This window comes from Sinocyclocheilus grahami, unplaced genomic scaffold (genome assembly GCF_001515645.1).
Source record: "Sinocyclocheilus grahami isolate Dianchi unplaced genomic scaffold, SAMN03320097.WGS_v1.1 scaffold55.1, whole genome shotgun sequence".
NCBI classification, from domain to species: domain Eukaryota; kingdom Metazoa; phylum Chordata; class Actinopteri; order Cypriniformes; family Cyprinidae; genus Sinocyclocheilus; species Sinocyclocheilus grahami.
The window spans coordinates 2,268,948-2,288,219 of NW_015505234.1; the positions used below are offsets into that span (position 1 = coordinate 2,268,948).

The following is a 19,272-nucleotide window of genomic DNA, read 5'->3' on the forward strand; positions in this document are numbered from 1 at the left end:
CAATCCACACTCCATACACCATAATGACAAAGCAAAAACAGAATTGTCACAACAATACACAAAAATAATGTTAAAAATAAAACACTGAAATAAGTACATTGCATAAGTATTAACTAAATATTTAGCTGAAGAACCTTAACAGCCTCAAGTCTTTTTGGGTATTGTGCGACAAGCTTTTCTCACCAGCATTTGGCAATTATCTGCCATTCTTCTCCTCATCTCTTCACCTCTCAAGCTCTGTCAGCTTGGATGGGGGCAGATGCACATTTTCAGGTTTCTCCAGAAATATTTGACTGGGTTCAATCCCAGGCTCTGGCTGGGCCATCAAGGACATTGACAGAGTTGTCTATAAGCCACTCTTGCTGTGTGCTTAGGGTCATTGTCCTGTTGGAAGGTGAACCTTCTGCCCAGTCTGAGGTTCTGAACGCGTTCCTTCTACTCTGATGAGTCCCTCTGTCCATGCCGCTGAAAAACAGCCCCACAGCATGAGGCTGCTACCAGCACACTTTACTTTTGGGATGGTACACTGCAGGTGATGAACAGAGCTGGTTTCCTTCACACATGATGCTTAGAATTGAGGTTCATCAGACCAGAGAATCGTGTTTCTCAGTCTCAGGGTCCTTTAGGTGCTTTTTTGTAAATTCCAAGTGCGTTTTCATGTGTCTTCACTGAGGAGAGGATTGAGTTTGGCCACACCGCCATAAAGCCCAGATCGGTGGAGTGTTGCAGTGATGTTTGTCCTTCTGTAGGTTTCTCCCATCTCCACATATGATCATGGAGCTCAACTAGAGTGACCATCAGGTTCTTGGTCACCACTCTAACCAAAGCCCTTCTCCATCAGTTGCTCAGTTTGGCCAGAAGGCCAGCTCTAGGAAGAGTCCTGGTTGTTTCAAACTTCTTCCATTAAGGGTAACAGAGACTACATGCTTCTGTGACCCTTCAATGAAGCAGATTTTTTTTCTGAACTCTTCTTCTGAATGTGTGGCTTGACACAACCCTGTTTCTGAGCTCTACAGGCAATTATTTTGACCTCTGTGCTTGATGTTTGCTCTGATATGCATTATCAGCTATTAGAACTTTTATTAAGGCGTGTGTGCTGTTCCAAATCATACCCATTCAATTGAATTTGCCACAGGTTAACTTCACTTGAAGTGTAGTAACATCTACAAGCAATATGAATGCTTCTGAGCTAAATTTCAACTGTCCCAGGGTATGAATACTTATGCAATGGAATCATTTTAGTTTTTATTTGTAATAAATTTGCAAAGATGTTAAAAAAACGTTTTTTTGCTTTACCATTATAGTGTATGGAGTGTAGATTGATGTGGGGGAAAAAGTCATTTAAAGCAGTTTAACACAAGGCAGCAACGAAACGTGAAAAAAAATGAAGGGGTATGAATACTTTCGCAAGGCCCTGTATATGTACTATGTATGTATGTATATATATATATAGTCCTAATTTTAAGCCTGTCTTAAGGATATTACACATACTTCAACGGCTAACCATTATGAAAATAATCATCGCCACATCTGTACTGAACATTATCGGTTACATTATATAACTGCTTCCTTTTGAATAAACCAACCACTTTCACCAACTTAAAAAAATTAGGACATAGTGGTCATGCCTTAAGGAACTGAAATAAAAAAATAAGAAGTAACAGCATAACATAACAGCAGTGGTTAATGAGGTAAAAAAAAAACTCTTACATGACAACTCTGAACTTTCAAACAAAAGTTAAAGGAATAGTCCACCCAAAAAAATTTAAATTAGCTTAAAATTTACTCACCCTTAGGCCATTCAAGATGTAGATGGTTTTATTTCTTTATGAAAACAGATTTGGAGCCATTTTTAGCATTACATCACTTGCTCACCAATGGATCCTCTGCAGTGAATGGGTGCCATCAGAATGAGAGTCCAAACAGCTGATGAAAACATCACAAGAATACACAAGTAATCCACACAACTTCAGTCCATCAATTTTATCTTTTGAAGTGAAAAACTGGGTGTTTTTAAGAAACAATTCCATCAAGGATTGGATGATTTCTGTTCAAATATGAGTCTTCTATCCATAATATTGCTTTCTCCAGTAATCTTTCATCTCATTTGAATCGGGAGAGAAATATGCACAGATCAAGCACTGATTACAAGCGAAAATTTTGATGTGAGAAGACAACAGGGGATGAATTTTTCACTGGAGGAAGCATAATTATGGATTACAGACATTATTATGTATTTTGGCCTACTACTACTTTAAACACAAAGAACAGTATAAGCCAAAATTTGAATTAACTACATATTTTATTTGCTCTTTTAAATTGGAATTACAGGTGGACAGAGTAATAGTATAATCATAACAATACAAAATAAATCACAGTACAGTGCAGACAAAAGAAACAAAAAGAAATAAAGTTCTCGAGGCAATACGTGAAAGATCTGGGAGTCAGAAAAGAAATATCCAGGTAATCTTACTAGGACACACTAGCTATGTGCAGTGCATGGGCAGGTCATAGTTGTGCCATCTGTACCCTCACATCATTGGCACTGGCCCCCGTTAGCACCAGAGACCCCTGCCTCTAAAGAACAGTCATACAATCAGTCAGGGTCCTAAAACACAAACGGACCCTAACGTGTGTATAATCACAAGGTTTTTTCCTTTTAATTGCAGGAAGTACTGTATTACCTCAATGTGATGCTTATAAAGACCTAGAGTTTTACCTTATAAGATACAAGAGACTAAAAACAGTAAAATGACTCGCATGCACTTATGCAGTAATGTCGGTTCAGTCTGATTCACTAATTACACTGCAGCCTTTAAGAGCCTTCAATTCCACTTGGAATGTGTCCTGATACTGCTGAGAATGATCGTAGTAAACTATGTTGTTTTACCTAGGGCTGGGGTAATTAAAGTCAAGGGGATCGATAAGCAAAATGAATTTTCCAGCAAATAAATGACTTCAGGTTTGCAGACTATGATGCTGAGGTCTACAGTATTCTTCCACTCCGAGGTCACCTGTGGTGACCGTTATACAACATGCATTATTAGTTCAGTCTTTACTGATATTTTGTGTCACACTGAGAAAGTTTTATTAGACAGCCATTAAGCGAAGATGAGCATCACAGCTTGTGGTAGTTTCCCCATCTGCTGGACTCAAGACAAAGACTTATTTTGTAGGCTAAAACACATAATACATTCATAAATTATCACACCGTGTCTTAACATTTAAAAGTCTCACCACTTCGCCATGAAGATTAAAGGCTAACAACTCGATTTAAATGACTACCACAGAATAAATACAAGTTACAGGTCTTAAGATCATTAACTGTAGTGGCGATAAGTCAAACCGGGAGAGATATTTTACATTCAGTGCAAAAACAAAAAGAGAAAGTCTCCAGTCTATTCCCTAGTGTGCTCTCATGTGATGTGGCCGTCAGCTGGCCGCTATTCACTGCTGCGTGTTTTTCCTGTTCAGACTTTAACGACAGAGCGTGAGCTGCAAAAGTACAATGAGTTTACGTTACTTTTAGAGGAAGTCTCTATTCCCTCGTTTCATATGGAATAGGTCTGTGGTAGTGTTTCAAAGAGAACTTGTGCCTGTTTGCTAAAGTACTTTCCCCTCTTTTCGCATTATGACATCAATTATTGTTTTTACAAACTGAACTTTTGCTATTCGAAGACAATAACTAAAAGGGCTGGAATACAAAAAGAAAGGATCCGTGTTAGACTACACTACAGCATAATTCTAGTGTGTGATGAAGGCCTTGCTGCACTGGCACGGGTAGCTGAAGAGGTGCAGCGTTTTAAGCACATGCGTGAAAAAAATCAAAAAAGTTTAAAAAGGCACTAAAACCACTGTTCTACCTCGAAGCACGTGATGGTGAAGAGAAAACAGCGTGGTAGCTATATGCCTTAAGGCCTCTTCCACTGGCCTGATGGTGAAATCAAGAATGTGATGCACCCCGTGCCAAGTGCTTGAAGGAAATGTACATGCAATGTAAACCATACTTGGAAGATGGCTGAAAGGTGAAGACTGTGGTCTTTGGGCCCTAATCGTCATCTAACATCTATCAGGTACATCATCTCTCTACAATCACAACATTAAATATAGCAAAACCTCCAATACTGCACGTTTTCTCCCTTCCAACCCAGTGACATGACAAAGGGGCTGCTACTGAAGACATACATGAGCGAGCCTCAAACGTTTGCGAATGAAATTATATATTAAGACATTTCAGTGAAGATCGACACAGATGATTATTAAAATTCTGCAATATAAAAGCCTACCATGGCAGGAAGGAGGAAAACCAACTTAAAAAAAACTAACAAACAACAAGCTTAGTCCAGACTGCAGGTGGTGACCCTTTGAGATTCCAGCTTTTGGAACCAGCCTCTGTGCTCAAGCCTAGTTGTGCAGCTGCATCTCAGACCCAAAGCAGTCTTGAAGAGGAGGGGAGGAGGGGGTGTTGCAGGTGGGTGGTTGGAGGAGGGTACGGGACAGGACTGGTGCCGCTAGATGCTCTGGCAGCACTGCATCTTTGGTTTATTCTCAGTAGGTTGCACCTGGATGGACACCACATTGTTGCTAGGTGACATGTCATTGTCTCGGCGGTCAGACATCTGCTTTTGGGACACGATCCGGTAGATTTCTGCAGGACAGAAAGAGATATTGATGCCAAGACAATGTACGGTGCCAACAATCCAGGAACTGGTAATACAGATGGACTTTGTGTTGCCATAAAAGCCTTTAAACCCTACAGTTATTACTGGATGTCAGGGGCGAACGCAGTTATAGCATTGCAACGAACTGCGATGCTTTTGAAACATTTCTTATTTGTTCCTCCTCTGCAGATGCCAAGAGTCGAACAGAGGAGCAAAAGAAGATGGAAACTCTCTATTGCAGTCACGTCAGGCTAGAGAAACCTACCCGACCAAAGCAGGGCTTTTGATGAGTCATTCATAAGGATATGGCTTTCAGCCAATCATTTACAATCTTTCTTTTCCTTTTAGACAAACCTACAGTCATTTCCTGTTTAGTGTGTATTTCCTTATTAATGCATTCCTCATTAAAAAAATTCAAGTTTAGCATCCTTAAACTTGCACTCCAAGTATCCCATGCGTGCGCTGAAACGCACTTTTTCAAAGCACACTCACCAGTCAGGATGGTCTGAAAAGCGGTCTCTACATTAGTGGAATCCAAAGCTGAGGTCTCTAGGAAGGACAGGCCATTTTTCTCTGCAAACATGAGAGAACATACATTAACAGTCATGGTAACAATTAACAAAGTATGCAAAGAAACTACAGAAGCCCTGGCTATACACACTTCCTGTAAATCATCAAGAGTTCAAAGTCTACTTCTAAGCGTTGTGGATCTAACCTGCAAATGCACGTGCTTCATCAGTGGGCACGGCCCGAAGGTGACGCAAGTCACTTTTATTGCCCACGAGCATGATGACTATGTTGCTGTCTGCGTGGTCTCTCAGCTCCTTAAGCCAACGCTCCACATTTTCATAAGTCAGGTGCTTGGCGATGTCATACACTAGAAGGGCCCCAACAGCTCCCCGGTAATATCTGTAGACCAACATGAAGAATAAATCAAAAGTAGATGGAAAATTGAAGAATATGCTCAATGAGTACACTTAAAATTAATATGAAATGTGAATAATTCAATGGTTATTCCAATTAAAATACAAATATTTGTCTTCATAATTGTTTATTAAACTAGAAAAACTTCTGAAACAACTTTCATTTTTGGGTGATGTCACAAACCCCTCCTAAATTTAGGAATACCTCAGATGATGCTAATATGGGTTGGGAATGCCATTTCACATTGACTTTGAACTGAACACTGAGTTTACAATTTTCTATAAAAAATAACTATAATGTTAACTACATCACATTCACACCAACTCACAATAACTTTATCATCATTCTCAGCAGTTATCTCGTCTGCCATTTTAAATGCTTAACCTCTTTAAAGTCAGGTGGATTCTGACCATCACATTCCTCAACTGGACAAAAACTGTTCTGAAAGTGATTCTACAATATATGTTGTTATCTTGATAATTATGGTTTGGACTTCTCTAATCTAAGAATTAGGATGATTATTAAAACGTAGTTATACTTAACGTCCTTGGTGTGAATCGATTTGATCAAACAGAAAAATAAATCAAGAAATGTCAACTGGTATCTGTTATATGAGGAATGACACTTTTGACATCTGAAGAACCTTACGCTGAAGTGATGGCCCGGTAGCGTTCCTGTCCAGCTGTGTCCCAGATCTGAGCTTTCACCGTCTTTCCATCCACCTGAATGCTACGTGTAGCGAACTCTACTCCAATAGTGCTTTTGCTCTCAAGGTTGAATTCATTGCGGGTGAAACGAGACAGCAGGTTACTCTTCCCCACACCAGAGTCTCCAATCAGGACCACTTCAAAATAAAACAAATCAGGGTTTTATATCCAACATCAGATCAACAACATAACCTCTTTTAAAAGGGTTAGTTTACCTAAAAATGAAAATCCTGTCATGCATTTCCAAACCCATCAGAATTTTTTGCATCTTCAAAACACAAATGAAGATATTTTAATGAAATCTGAGTGATTTCTGTCCCTCCGTTAAAAGTTAATTCCATCAAAACATTGACAGTTCAAAAACAAACATGTTCTGTGTTTACCATAATTCCATGTACTCTATGTACATGCATTGATTGATGTCCAGATATGAATAAAAGCCTCAATTAAATCTGTTCATCACATAAAGCAACTGTGCGTTTTCAGAAGACTTGGAGTCTTGTTTTTTTGAACTGTCAAAGTTTTGATTACATGGACTTTTAATGAAGAAACAGAAAACTCTCAGGTTTCAATATAAAATATCTTCATTTGTGTTTCGAAGAATGGGTGAGTAAATTACAATTTTCATTTTGGGGTGAACTGTCCATTTAAATAGCAGTTTAAGTGATAAAGTAAGTGATCAAATCTAAGACACTAAAATTAAATAAAGGAACAACCCTCTTCACATTTGGAAACTGAGTGCTTATGTCACAACCATATGCCACAGCCTAATTTGAAAGTGAAGTGCATTTAAATAAGTGGGGAAAAAGTCATTGTGGCAGTGATGACACAGTCAGTGATTTTTGGTAACATTGTTGTGACTCACACTTGGGCTTACAGAAATGTTCTACTCTTATCTTAAGACATGTGCACTGAACATCACTAAACAGCTAGATTAGAGGTAGTTTACTACGAATCACATGTCAGCGCGTAATTTCCTAACTGATGACACGTCTCACAACATGTCTCAACCTCAAGCTGCTAGAACAATGCATTGCAAAGATCACTAAATGGGAAAACACAACTTGTTTCAGGGATTTATCCCAAAAAGACAGACATTTCATACGCTTCATGAAGGAAAAACAACGATAAAAAACATACGTACGCAAAGAGAGGCCGCGTCACCTGACACCTTATTGTTATTGTCTTAGTAAATATAAGCTCACACAAACAAATGTCTTTTTTTTTTTTAAAGACAATTCGTCCAAAACATGTAAATGCCTTCCTTATTCATGTTGTTCCAAACCCGTATTACTTTATGTTTGTCAGTAAAACACAAAAGGAGATGTTAAGCGGAATGACAAACCTCAATCACCGTTCACTTTGACTGTATTGAAGATGAAATAATGAAAGTGAATGGTGATTATAGTTGTCCCAAATATCTCCTATAATGTCATCCACAGAAGAAAGTCATACATGCTTGGAAAAACAATCGGGAAAACAGGCCGTTTCCAATCTCCGCCTGCTCCGTTAAACTCCTCCAGCGACAGTCTCGGCTAACTTCAGCTAACGCTTCAAGGTGTGGTCCGATCTACGGTAAACTGAGTTTATGTGAAAACCATCACCCATATGGACAAAGTGTGCCGTAACTGAGCAATATTTCACCTAAACCCACAAGCACTAAAATGATACTATTTCAGCTGAGGAGCAGGAGTTTGTTTGGGCTGTTCGAAATCAGCTAGCCGGTTAGCTGGCCTTTAGTGTTTAATATAAAACCACACTAACTAACAATAACCGCGATTATCAGAGCCGCTTTAACTTGTACGCTCGAGACAAATATATTCTGTGCTCACCTTTAAACAAGTAGTCATATTCGTCGTCTCGCGTCCCCATCTCGACTAAAACAAAAGCGCAAACAATGGAAGAATGTGAAGGAAAAGTGGAACAGACCCGACCCTGTTCTCTCCGCTGCTGCACTGCAGTGTATTTGTGATTAGGTAGTAGCCATGCTAACAAGTTAGCAAGCAGCCGAACCAGTGAGCATCTCCCGAAGTGTTCCGGGTTAGCCTTTACAGACTATCAAAATAAAATCCTTGTTGTAATATTAATTTGATTTGATTTTATTTTTAAACGAAAAACTTTCATAAAGTTGAAGACACCATTGTAACGTAATATGTACTGTTGTAAATTGTGTAAAATATTGTGTAACGTTACCTTGTTGATAATGTGTATCTTAATGCCCTGTATTCATTGTGTTCAGTGTGGTATTTTCTGAATACTGTACAGTGTTATTGGCTACAGTAGCTGATGATGCAACCTGATTCTCACACGGGATCTATCGCATTATAAACAGCTATAATAATGGTTGTGTGGTTGTGCTTTCATGTTGTGTTTTCATTTGAATGTTTTTAAGGGGAAACATAGCAAAGAGAGAGACTTATGTCCTTTTTTGACCTGCAGTGAGATATGTGGCATACCGTTGTGTTATTATGAGTTATTTTAAAGTAATGTTTTTAAAAGTGGGTTGTTTAGGTCATATTTTCTGGTGATCGTGAAAAAAACGATTTCATTTTGAAATCATCAAAAGCCGTAGATTTATATGCGTCTGAAGGGCGGTTCCATGGTGTAATGGTTAGCACTCTGGACTCTGAATCCAGCGATCCGAGTTCAAATCTCGGTGGAACCTAGGTTTTAACAGTTTTGGTAAGAAATATTAGAATCTGGGTTTAGCAATGATAGTTAACAGGAGCCTGAAACGTCTGTTCATAAAAGGATAATAATTATGCGCAAACATCCGTAAATTCTCAAACACTGTGATAAATAAATTTTTTAATGAAAGATTACAATATTATAAAGATTAAAAAAGGTGTAACTCGGGTATGAATTGTCTAAAGTAAAATTAAACTGCGTTTTCTAACAAGGTTTATTCGTAATAAATTGAAGCTTTACTACGACCACTAGGGTGCAGTATTGTGCGTGTTTTTGGTTTTAGGTCACACAAAAAATGGTTGAAATATACTGAACCTGTGATTGCATAGACATAAACAAGGGGCTTTCTAAATCCTATCATTTAGTAATCTAAAACATACAGTTGTACCTTCTTTAGGTAGCTAGATGAAAGGCAAATGAATTTCAGTGGTGATGGGAAAGTCCCCATGGCTCACACTGAGTCATGTGTACAGTAAGACAGATATTTCAGATTTGAAATGATGTACATTCATCTCATATTTAGCCACCTATATTTAATTTATTTTGAGTGGAAAGTCTGGAAATGACAAGGACAATGATGCCACCAAAGGTATTTAGTCATTCTGTAATTCTTAAAAGTATCAAATGTCCTACTTAGTTGCTCAATCATAGCAACCAAGCCTGTGACTCATAATAGACAACCATACGCATTTCCTGGCAATGCATACCAGACATATTTTACTGCCAATTATATGGGATACTCTGTTGAATATAAATTAATTTGTCTAGATTATTGGTTTTTTTTCAGAACTTTATAGTTTTTACATCAAAAGCTTTTTTTTATTATTACACAAAAAATGGTTTACAGCTATAAGAATGTTTTGTACTTATTATATTCTAGTTCAGAGAGCCGAATAAAGCAGCATCCAAACATTCCTTGACTATTCCAACATATTTAACAAATAAAGTTGTGTGATTTAAAGTATGGCTACGCCCGTTTTGTCTTATTTTCTCTTATTACATTACCCAGACTCATCTAGCAGGAGGACTTCGTCCAGAAGTTCTAGGGAATATCCCATGGTGCTTTGCAGCAAACTTTACAAGACTGTAATCAGAGCTGCATTTATATTCTGTATGTCTGCCAGTAATGTACTCTTGTTGCTGATTCATCTTTGAAAAGAATCACCTGCTGGACAGTTAGGGGGTTTCCTTCACTGCAAAATGTGTTCTTATCAACCAATGGGCAATGTAATGCCTTTCATTTTTGCCACTATTAAATATTCTAATATTTTAGGTGTTTTCCTCTTAGAAAAGTTTTAGTTGAAAAGAAATAAGTAAATACATACATACATACATACATACATACATACATACATACAAAAATGCTAGAAATAAATAACATACTAGAAGAATAAAAAATGTTTTATGGAATGAAGGTTTACTACCATTTTTTAAAGCTTTTTTGAGCTTACAGTTGGATAGTGTGAAAGTGCTAGTTTAGCAAGTGACAGGTCACTGGATGGCTTACATTTTAGAATATCTGAAATGGAAAATGGAGACATTTCCTAGTTCAATGATCAAAATATAATTGAAATCTCACTTTTTATCATCTATGAATAAAAAAAAATGGGAGCAGTATGTTTTTGATTGATTATGATTATGATATATGATTATGATTTTGAATTGTTGTGGTTCCATATACTATTATTTTAATTAATAATTATTATGATGTTTGCGATTCAAACTGACACTAACTGATTTTAATACAATTCAATACAATTTAATACAATAGTAACCATTGCAAATAGCAAAATTATGACTTCAAAAACATATAACAAAAATAAAAAAATTATTATGAGAACATCAATAAAAACAATCATACAACTGTAACAAGTTTGCTAGGTGTTTTGAACGTGCTGTAAAGCATTCAAAGCAGTCAGACACAGGACACCAAAAATGGGGGCGTCTGATCCCCCTACTGTAGAATTCTCTAGCATCTTAAAATGCTTATTAAGTTTTTAAGTGCTCATTTGCCATATGTTGCATGCATTCAAGCAAACGGTGTCATCCACCTGAATTCAAATTTCAAGTTTGGGTTTATTAGTTATTCTAATCATACACAAGCACACAGTGAAAGATAATAACATTACTTCAGCCCCACAGGGAAATTAATTTAGAGACACTGAGGTAGACACGAACAGAAGACACATATCCAACATATAAATATAATTTTTGTGCAGCACGGTGGAATAAAAAGTAGATACAGTCATCTTAATTATTGCCATAATTTTGCAGTTGTACCTTTCAGTGCTTAGATAAATCAAGATGACATATCTATGGCGAACTGGAGTACTACCACAAGTGGGCTGTGTATAAATTCCATTTCAAACAAACACAATTTGTAAGCTAACAAACATAATTGCTACATCTAAACAAATGGAGAATCCTGTGAAGTTGTGATGAAATGTGCCGCATACTGAATATCATTGAATCTAAAGCAATGATTCTGGCAGACCCCAGCGGACATCATCAAACTCTGTGGTATAGGCGCAGGCGGAGATGAGCGACAGCAGCCTTCAAGCTCTAATCAGTTTGTTCAGCTGCTCCCATGCCAAATGTATTTAGCCCAACTCCAGTCTCAGATTTAGATCCCAACATTAAAACTGAAAACTTCTCTGTAACGACGTAAAGGCTTTTACAGAAATGAAAAACAGCAGAAATGCAAAATGTTGTACTCCACACTCCACAGCTCACTGATATACTCATAAGGCAGGCAGTGAAGTTCCAAAAACCTTACCAAAAAGGCCCTTCTAGGTTGACTGTTGATGTCTGAAACTCTAGCCCTGCCATTTGGGTGGCCGAAGTTTGGCCTTTGGAACCACTAGGACTATATCACGAGGGGCTGGTGGATGTCCTAATTCTTCTGATGTTTATGGCTTTGTACAGCCAGCTGGGTGGCCAGCCAGCATCCACATAAAATGCTTCATTCATCTGGTTTTAAGAACTGTTCTGAGTGTCTTCTTGATGAAGAAACCTGAAGCACTTTGAAGGCTTGCTTTCAGTAGTCGTACTCTCTCGGGTGCTTTGCAGCAACTTGATTTGATCTCTGAACCTTCTAAACATTCTCTCACGGCACATTTACCCCCACACATTTTCAAGATTAGTACATATGTCCAAATATATATAGTTTTTTCAAGTTCACCTTCTAAAAAGTCTTCAACTTTAGTCAGTGTATATCAGCCCTATTGTTTACAGATCCTGCTATTTTTTTGTCTGGGGACATGATGCAAGAAAAGACTTTATGCTACATCAGTTGAGACACAAGCTGAGGAGCTGTAGTTGAGGATGTAGTTACAGTGGCAATCCGCCCTCATCAGACCACCTAGAATGGCATGGAACATCTGAGTCAGTGGCACATTTTGTTGGCAGTCACACCATTAACTAGAAAAAATGCCTGCAAATTCTCTGTCTGGTAAGGGCTGCATCTCCATTTTCAAAGCCCTGCTAGACCAGCAGTGCAGGACCAGGTTTTGCAAACAAACTTAGGGAGTCCCCCAGGGCCTGTTCTCTCTATATAATTTGTCCTTGTTTCAGATGTGAAGGAGGTTGTCTCCATAAACTGAACCATTAACATAGTGATATTTCCCTGCACAATGACTGCTAATGGACATCAGCAATAATAATAATACAAAATGGAATGAAATACATTGACTTATGTTACATTGCCATATTATGACATGTAACAATTAGTGGTCGATTGATATGTTATTTATTTATTTATTTTAATGGCTAAGGGCAGTATCAAAAGAACGGGGTAGTTGAAATAATTCTAATAGTCAGGCCCAAACGAAAATGCGTCTGTTTTGCATTATTCTGTCATTTAATATAAACAGATTTTGCAATACAAAGAATATTTTCAGCGTAATAATAATATGAATAATTAATAAATAATGAATAATAATAATAATAATATTAAATAGAATTTATTGATAGCAACAAAATGCATATATAGTGCACATTTTGTGTTTTCCAATATATATATTTTAAATATTGTGTTATATGTTTATTATACATTATATTTCAACCTATTTAATACATGCCTGTATAATATAACTTAACTTGTCTAATTTTATACAAGTTAAGTTGTATAAAATTATACAAGTCACTTAAATGAAACATTTCCAAAGTCTTTGAACAGATCTTGAAGATGTGGCTCCCTCAGCTAATTGCCAAAGGAATCATTTCACATTTGTATTTAGCTGATGTACTACAGCTTGATGTACTAAAATAACTCAAACTGAAATCAAAAGTAATAAAAGACATTTTAAAAATAACAAAAACACAACAAAATTACTCAAATGGTAATCAAAATTAAGACGAAAAAGGAAAGTATAAAAACGAATTCAAACTATGAATAAAACTGTAATAGTGCCTCACAGATACTAAAATAACACTACCACTGTTCATTTAGATTAACTGGGAAAATATCTGCGGATCTAGTGTACTCTAGTCTAGTCCACTGTCTAGACACTTTCTATCAGGCAAACACTGCACAGTTTAGCAGCAGTGAGGGTGGAGATTTACTTTAGTTTTTAGTTTGTACCTCTCATATAATTCCAAGGCTTTTTGTGCTTGTTATTTATCACGGACTGTATCTTTAAATCCAACTTCAAGTCCAACACTTTCAAACACATTCTGTCAATAACATTCAGCGCCACAGTCTTTATATGGACTACCTGTCGTGTCGGGTTGGGACGCCCCCACATTAAATCAACGACGGTCCCCGGAATGTTCAACTGACGTCACGGTTTGCTGGCAGTCACGTGGCCCGGTGGCAGGTCTTGATAAGCGCTTGCGCGAGTCTCGAGCTGAGCGCGTCTCTGAAAGCGTATCGAGAAGATGAGGCACAGCCCTCCCGGAGGGAATGTTTATACGCGATAGAGGAACCATTTATTTGTCTGATGAAAATGGATGGAAATACATAAGGCCCTTCTTCAGTCCTGTGATTAATAATCAGAATAACGGTGCGTGTTTCAATGAGTGTGTCCTAATCGTCGTCCTACTGAAACAGAGTGAGTGTGCTATGCTCATATCTATTTATTGGTTACGTGCATTAATTTGCCTTCTGTTAGAAATAGAAAACGTTCAAATATGTGATAAACCATACATTTGAAGCATTTTTAAATTAGCATATTTTATAAGTATATAAGGCTGACCGGCGATATAGAGTGACTGCTGTCATCACGCGTCGGTAATTGTGCGCTTGTTTTGATTCTGATCATATATTTACACACCATGTGATGATAGTCATCACTTACACCATTAAGCTTGTTAGAAACATGTTTCTGTTTATATCATTCAGGATTTTAAGCTTCGGATGTTAAAATGCCATGGTCCTTATGATTTATGAGTTATTGTAAGACTGACCCTGCCCAACTGTCTGGATGCAGTATCATCTTCCTATTTATTTCACCATATTTGTTCATGTTTGTTTATTAGTATAGCTTGCATGCTTGCATTAGTATAGCTTGCGACATGCAATGTATTATCTTTACTGTCAACTAAAATGGATCTATAATGGAACCGTCAGTACTGGTGTGATGTGGTCTGCAGGGCCATAACAATCATAAGTATTAAAGGGAATGTGTGCTATCAATATATGGATTAATGGTTGACTTATGTTTATTATTATTATTATCATCATTATTTTTTAATGATTGATTGTATATTAGTACATTTAGTACCTCCCAATCCTGAATATGTGGGTTAAATCCTTGGGTAGCTATTCAACAGGGTGTCATGCTCAAATACAGATCATCAGAGTTACAAAGCCAGAGATTCATTCATGTTGTCTGATGTGATAATGTGACGCTGTAGTTGTTTGGGGGGGAACAACTGGTTGAACAAAGCATGGAAAATGAAAAAGGTATTTCGGAGAGGTTAAGGAAGATTTTTCAAAGCATCCATCATGTATTGTGGTAATTTGTCTTTGATCCTGGATTTAGAGTTGGTTGTGATATGTAAATGAATTCAGATAAAAATGTGGGGGATTCATGAGCATGTCTGAAAATTGAAATGTGATATTAGCCAGTGTGTCCTTTATAAATTAATTAAAGCATGAATGTGATTTTTAAGTATGATGCATCTCACCAGTTTTTCTGGTTTATTGCATTTCAGCATCGCTCAACTGTAGTTAAATATTTTGCAATATAGGTTTAACAGTCTGTGCTTAACCAGTTTCAGCAATGCATGCTATATTTCAGTTGGTTGTTCCTATAAAATGCATCATGATATTACAGTAAATGTTACATTAAAAGGAAATGTCTGTTGAAACATTTTTGCTATTAAGTCTCTTGGTTTTTTTTCATCTTCTCATCCACTTTGGAAAGCCTGCATGGGCAGAAATTGTTTTGAAACTCCAGATGTTTGCCAGAATTTGTCTCTTGACAAATACATTACTTTATACGTGTCTTTAAACATTATAGTAGATGGAGTTTGAGTTGGAACTTTAAAGAGAAAATAATTCCTGCCTGTCCGATACCTCAGTAAAGTCTCCTGACAAAGCATTTCCACATTTTCCTGCCTCCTCCTATCCAAAGTATGCAGATGTCTGCTTGTTTCCCAGCATGGTGTAAAGGAATCAAATGTCCGCCCCATGTCTTAAGCAGGACCAGATGCTCGGCCAAATGTGCAGCATTAGTTCCCCCTTCTTGTGTTTTCCTCCAGGCCTTCCTGCTGTCCCAGAGCTGTGCAGTATCAGGAGCCTGTTGGTCCATGGAGCCCTTACTCGGGGCCACAGCCCATCTCCAGCACAGCTGGATAAGATCATGCTCATTTTTATGAGCAGGCTGTTAAATTGGCTTATTCTGTGGCTCCTACACGCCACAGGTTGGTGAAAGAAGGGCAAGGCTTATCATGTCAACAGCCGTAAGCATGCTTCCTACAGCAGTACTAAGATAATATTCTACTGTAAAAACAAAATCTTTTAGTTTTTGCAGGTGTTTTCCCTGAATTTTTACTTTTGCACTTCATTGCATTGTGTAACGTAAATGTCCATAAAAATTACTGGATAATGTCCTGGAAGAAAATTATCAGTACGTTTTCCGTGTTTCCGTTGTCATTCCGTTTTTTAAAACAGTGTATTCTTAAAATATTACCATTTTTATATTATTAATTTTATTATTTATTTATTCACAACGCATGCTCTTTTGGAGTTTATGAAGTCCTTTATGCAGCTTTAATGATAAAAATTTGGATAAAACAAAAAACCAAACAATATTTAAAAAATAAATGGACGCAATTGTTGTTTATCATTTGATAAATAATTCATTTATAATTTAATCATTTAAGTGTCTTTGTTTTTGCAGTTTTTCCTGGAATTTATGTAATAAATTACTCTTTTATTTTATTTTTTTTCTTCTTCTTTTTTTAGTACTTCGAGTGCTAATCCTAGATCACCTCATAGATACACTCACAGCCTCCTGCAACTCTCAGATGTATGTCCATTATGTGAGGTTGTTTTCCTATTCTGTGGCATCATTCTGTTGCATTGTGCTTTCTGCACTGTGTGTACTGGAACTGTCCAGTCATTTAAACTAGAAAAGGGAACCATCGATTTCTTACTCCAGTTCTTTGGAATGACAAGTATGAAGTCGGTCAGAGATCAGGGAAGTAAAGGAGTTCCTTATTTCTCTCTCAGAAGTCTGATGGGATGGCTCAGACATTAAGTGTAATTTTCTTTTATGTGTTCTCCATGCCAGGATTTCCGCTGCGTAGGACCCATGTTGATTTGTCAGATGAAAGAGACATTTCCAACGCACTTCCGGGCGTTTTTGAGTCTCTCTTTGACATTACTATGGTGTTTCTCAATAAGAGAGTGACTTCCTATGAGTTGCCTGAAAAGTGTTGTGTCAGTGCAAGAGTCTCTATAATTGCATCACATAACAATGAAATCCGCCTTCGGGCTTTCCAGTGTGCAGTGTGTCTTATTATAATATAATAACGATATAATTCTCTGCAAGTTTATCCATATTTGCCTAGAATTTCACTAATCTGTGGGGTTATGCTGTTTCTTTTCCTTCCCAGCTGTTGTTATTGAGCTGTTGATGTGTGATTGTGAGGTCTTCATTACTGCATCATTATCTCTACCAAAAGAGTCAGCTTTCTGCTCATCTGTGACTCATTTTTGTTAGTTTTATGTAAGTATTTTCTCTCCTCCTTACATTTTTAAGGCGAATGATAAATATTCGCTGTCTTTTTTTCATGGTTGCCATGGTGAGGATTATAATTTCTCTCTGCTGATGATAGAGAGGGCACAGCCAGCCTCTGCGGATGGCGTGGTTGTTGGACCGAGAGATTACGTCTATATATAATCCTAAATCTCGCACGTAACATGTGACACATCTGCTATCACATCACATCACATTTTCTCCTCACTGTGTCTGGTGGACTTTCTGTTGTATCTGTCTATAACAATGTAGGTGTGATTGGATCTTGAGATGTTTGATTGTTTTTGCAAGCAGATTGATGTATTTATGTTTGCTTTGTGTGATGTTGTTGAGCACAATATGTAAAATCGTCTATAGTAGATACATCTGGAACAAAGTGGGCATCAGTGTCTTTGTCAGTGTTGGACTAGGGACAGAGAGAGTGTTCTAGAGACCCCTTCTTCAAAGCCCAAAGATTTATTAGGATGAGAAGGATTAGAGTTTTATGGTCTGTATTTATTCTCGGCATCTAACCGGGATCATGAAATCTGCCAATGACTTGTCACCATTTCCAAAAGATTTGGCAGAAACAGCAACTTCCCGTTTTACACCATTCAGCGTCACCAGTTCCTCATAAGACAAACTTCTTTACTTCAATACTTCGTCACAGTGAAAGAACTAGTCAATAGGTCAGTTTCAATTCCTATGCTCTTAAGCCGTGTTCCGTGACTCCGTTGGCCATTACTGTAAACCACAGAGAAGCCATTAGCTATAAAGCTGAAAGCCACTAAAAACCTTTCAGATGGTTTCTGCTATAATGATGAAGGTACTTGGTGTGTATCAGTTTACATTTCTAATGATATTTAGCTCATGATTTTTGGTAAAGTTCAATATTTGCTCAGGGAAAAAATAGGCTGCTATTTACTTACATAAGAATACTCTTTATTAGGTAAAAATCACTTTACAAAGTTTAAACTTAAAAAAAAACGTACTAATCCCAATATATATATATATATATATATGTAGTTTTTTTAAAAATATGATTTTATTTTGCAAGGATGCAAGAATAAAGGTTTTTTTGAAATGTCTAGTCATCAAGGAATCCTGAAAAATATTTATTATGGTTGGTTTTCACAGAAATATTAAGCAGCTCAACTGTTTTCAATATGATAATAATTAAACATGTTTCCTGAGTACCAAAGCAGCATATTAGAATGATTTCTGAAGGATCATGTGACATTTAAGACTGGAGTAATGGCTGATGAAAATTCAGATTTTAAACACAGATTATGCAAATATTATACAGAGAAACATTAAACCCCTAGATGCTTATTAGCCTTTTTATCAGTGATTGGTGGGACTGTGTGACCCCTACAGAAAGATAACGCTGGACCCACAGTCTACCAGTGGGTGCCATGCTATTTTTGGTACCATAAAGCCATGCGAGCATCAGTCACTCATAATGGTTTAGAGTGAGTACATGTGCCAACTTGTGTTGTAAAAGCCCCAGGCCTCTTCTGAAAGAGAAGGGAATCTCTAATTAAGATATCAGTGGTTGTGGTGTTAGTGAGGCTTATGGTGGCAAACCTTACATTAATGCAGGCAGAAGGAATTCCCTTTGTTGTCTGACCTTTTTTTAAGTACATTTTTCTGTGCACTTCTTCTGGTACGAACTCTATGACTCATGATTCAAAAGCATAATAGGACATATTCCTTTATCCCCAGCAGGAACAGGTAATTGCTTTCGTCTGTCCAGTTTATACTTACAAAGATTGTTATATGAGGTTGTGCTCTGCATCTGTGGATGTGTAATGTAGGGTTTTTTATTAGCTCTAAAAAGGGAAATATTTATGACTAACTATAACTGGTTATGATCAATAATAAATATTTAGATTATATCTTCGAATTAACTGTAGCAGAATCAATATTACAATTATTTCGAAGAGGGTTTCTGAGCAAAGATTATTTCGGGCTAATCACTTTTGAAGGTTCCTATTCTGGGTGGACTGGCCAATACCCGGCGTGAATTTTTGAGCGGGAGAAGTTTCCTTTGTTCCCTTCATGGCTCATTTGCATGTTTTATGGCCGGTCTGGAATTTCTGTAGT

The 19,272-nt window shown here is 37.3% G+C and overlaps 2 protein-coding genes and 1 non-coding gene across 3 annotated transcripts in view; 2 read left to right on the forward strand and 1 right to left on the reverse strand.

Annotated features, from left to right (window-relative positions):
• Positions 1 to 3,168: 3,168 nt before the first annotated feature.
• Positions 3,169 to 8,300, reverse strand: LOC107583770 (ras-related protein Rab-11A). The gene is made up of 5 exons (XM_016270082.1): positions 8,125 to 8,300; positions 6,234 to 6,429; positions 5,377 to 5,570; positions 5,154 to 5,234; positions 3,169 to 4,648 (listed from the first exon to the last, which is right to left on the reverse strand). The coding sequence occupies exons 1-5, from the start codon at positions 8,162 to 8,164 to the stop codon at positions 4,512 to 4,514; spliced, it is 648 nt and encodes a 215-aa protein (XP_016125568.1). The 5' UTR covers positions 8,165 to 8,300; the 3' UTR covers positions 3,169 to 4,511.
• Positions 8,301 to 8,885: 585 nt separating this feature from the next.
• Positions 8,886 to 8,957, forward strand: trnaq-cug (transfer RNA glutamine (anticodon CUG)). Its single transcript has one exon. It is a non-coding gene; the product is annotated as a tRNA-Gln (tRNA).
• A 4,865-nt stretch (positions 8,958 to 13,822) lies between these two features.
• The window catches only part of LOC107583773 (C-myc promoter-binding protein-like), a 34,533-nt gene continuing 29,083 nt past the window's right edge, over positions 13,823 to 19,272 (forward strand). The window contains exon 1 of the mRNA XM_016270085.1: positions 13,823 to 14,031. The gene's annotated coding sequence lies outside the window, so the exon portion shown is untranslated. The remainder of the gene's footprint in view (positions 14,032 to 19,272) is intronic.

What these genes read in the sequence shown, in the direction of transcription:
- LOC107583770 (XM_016270082.1), bottom strand. Translation starts at nt 8,164, where the DNA reads ATGGGGACGCGAGACGACGAATATGACTACTTGTTTAAAG. An exon ending in ATATGACTACTTGTTTAAAG is followed by an intron (nt 6,430 to 8,124) that starts GTGAGCACAGAA and finishes TTTATTTTGAAG; the next exon opens with TGGTCCTGATTGGAGACTCT. An exon ending in TTTTCAGACCATCCTGACTG is followed by an intron (nt 4,649 to 5,153) that starts GTGAGTGTGCTT and finishes TCTGTCCTGCAG; the next exon opens with AAATCTACCGGATCGTGTCC.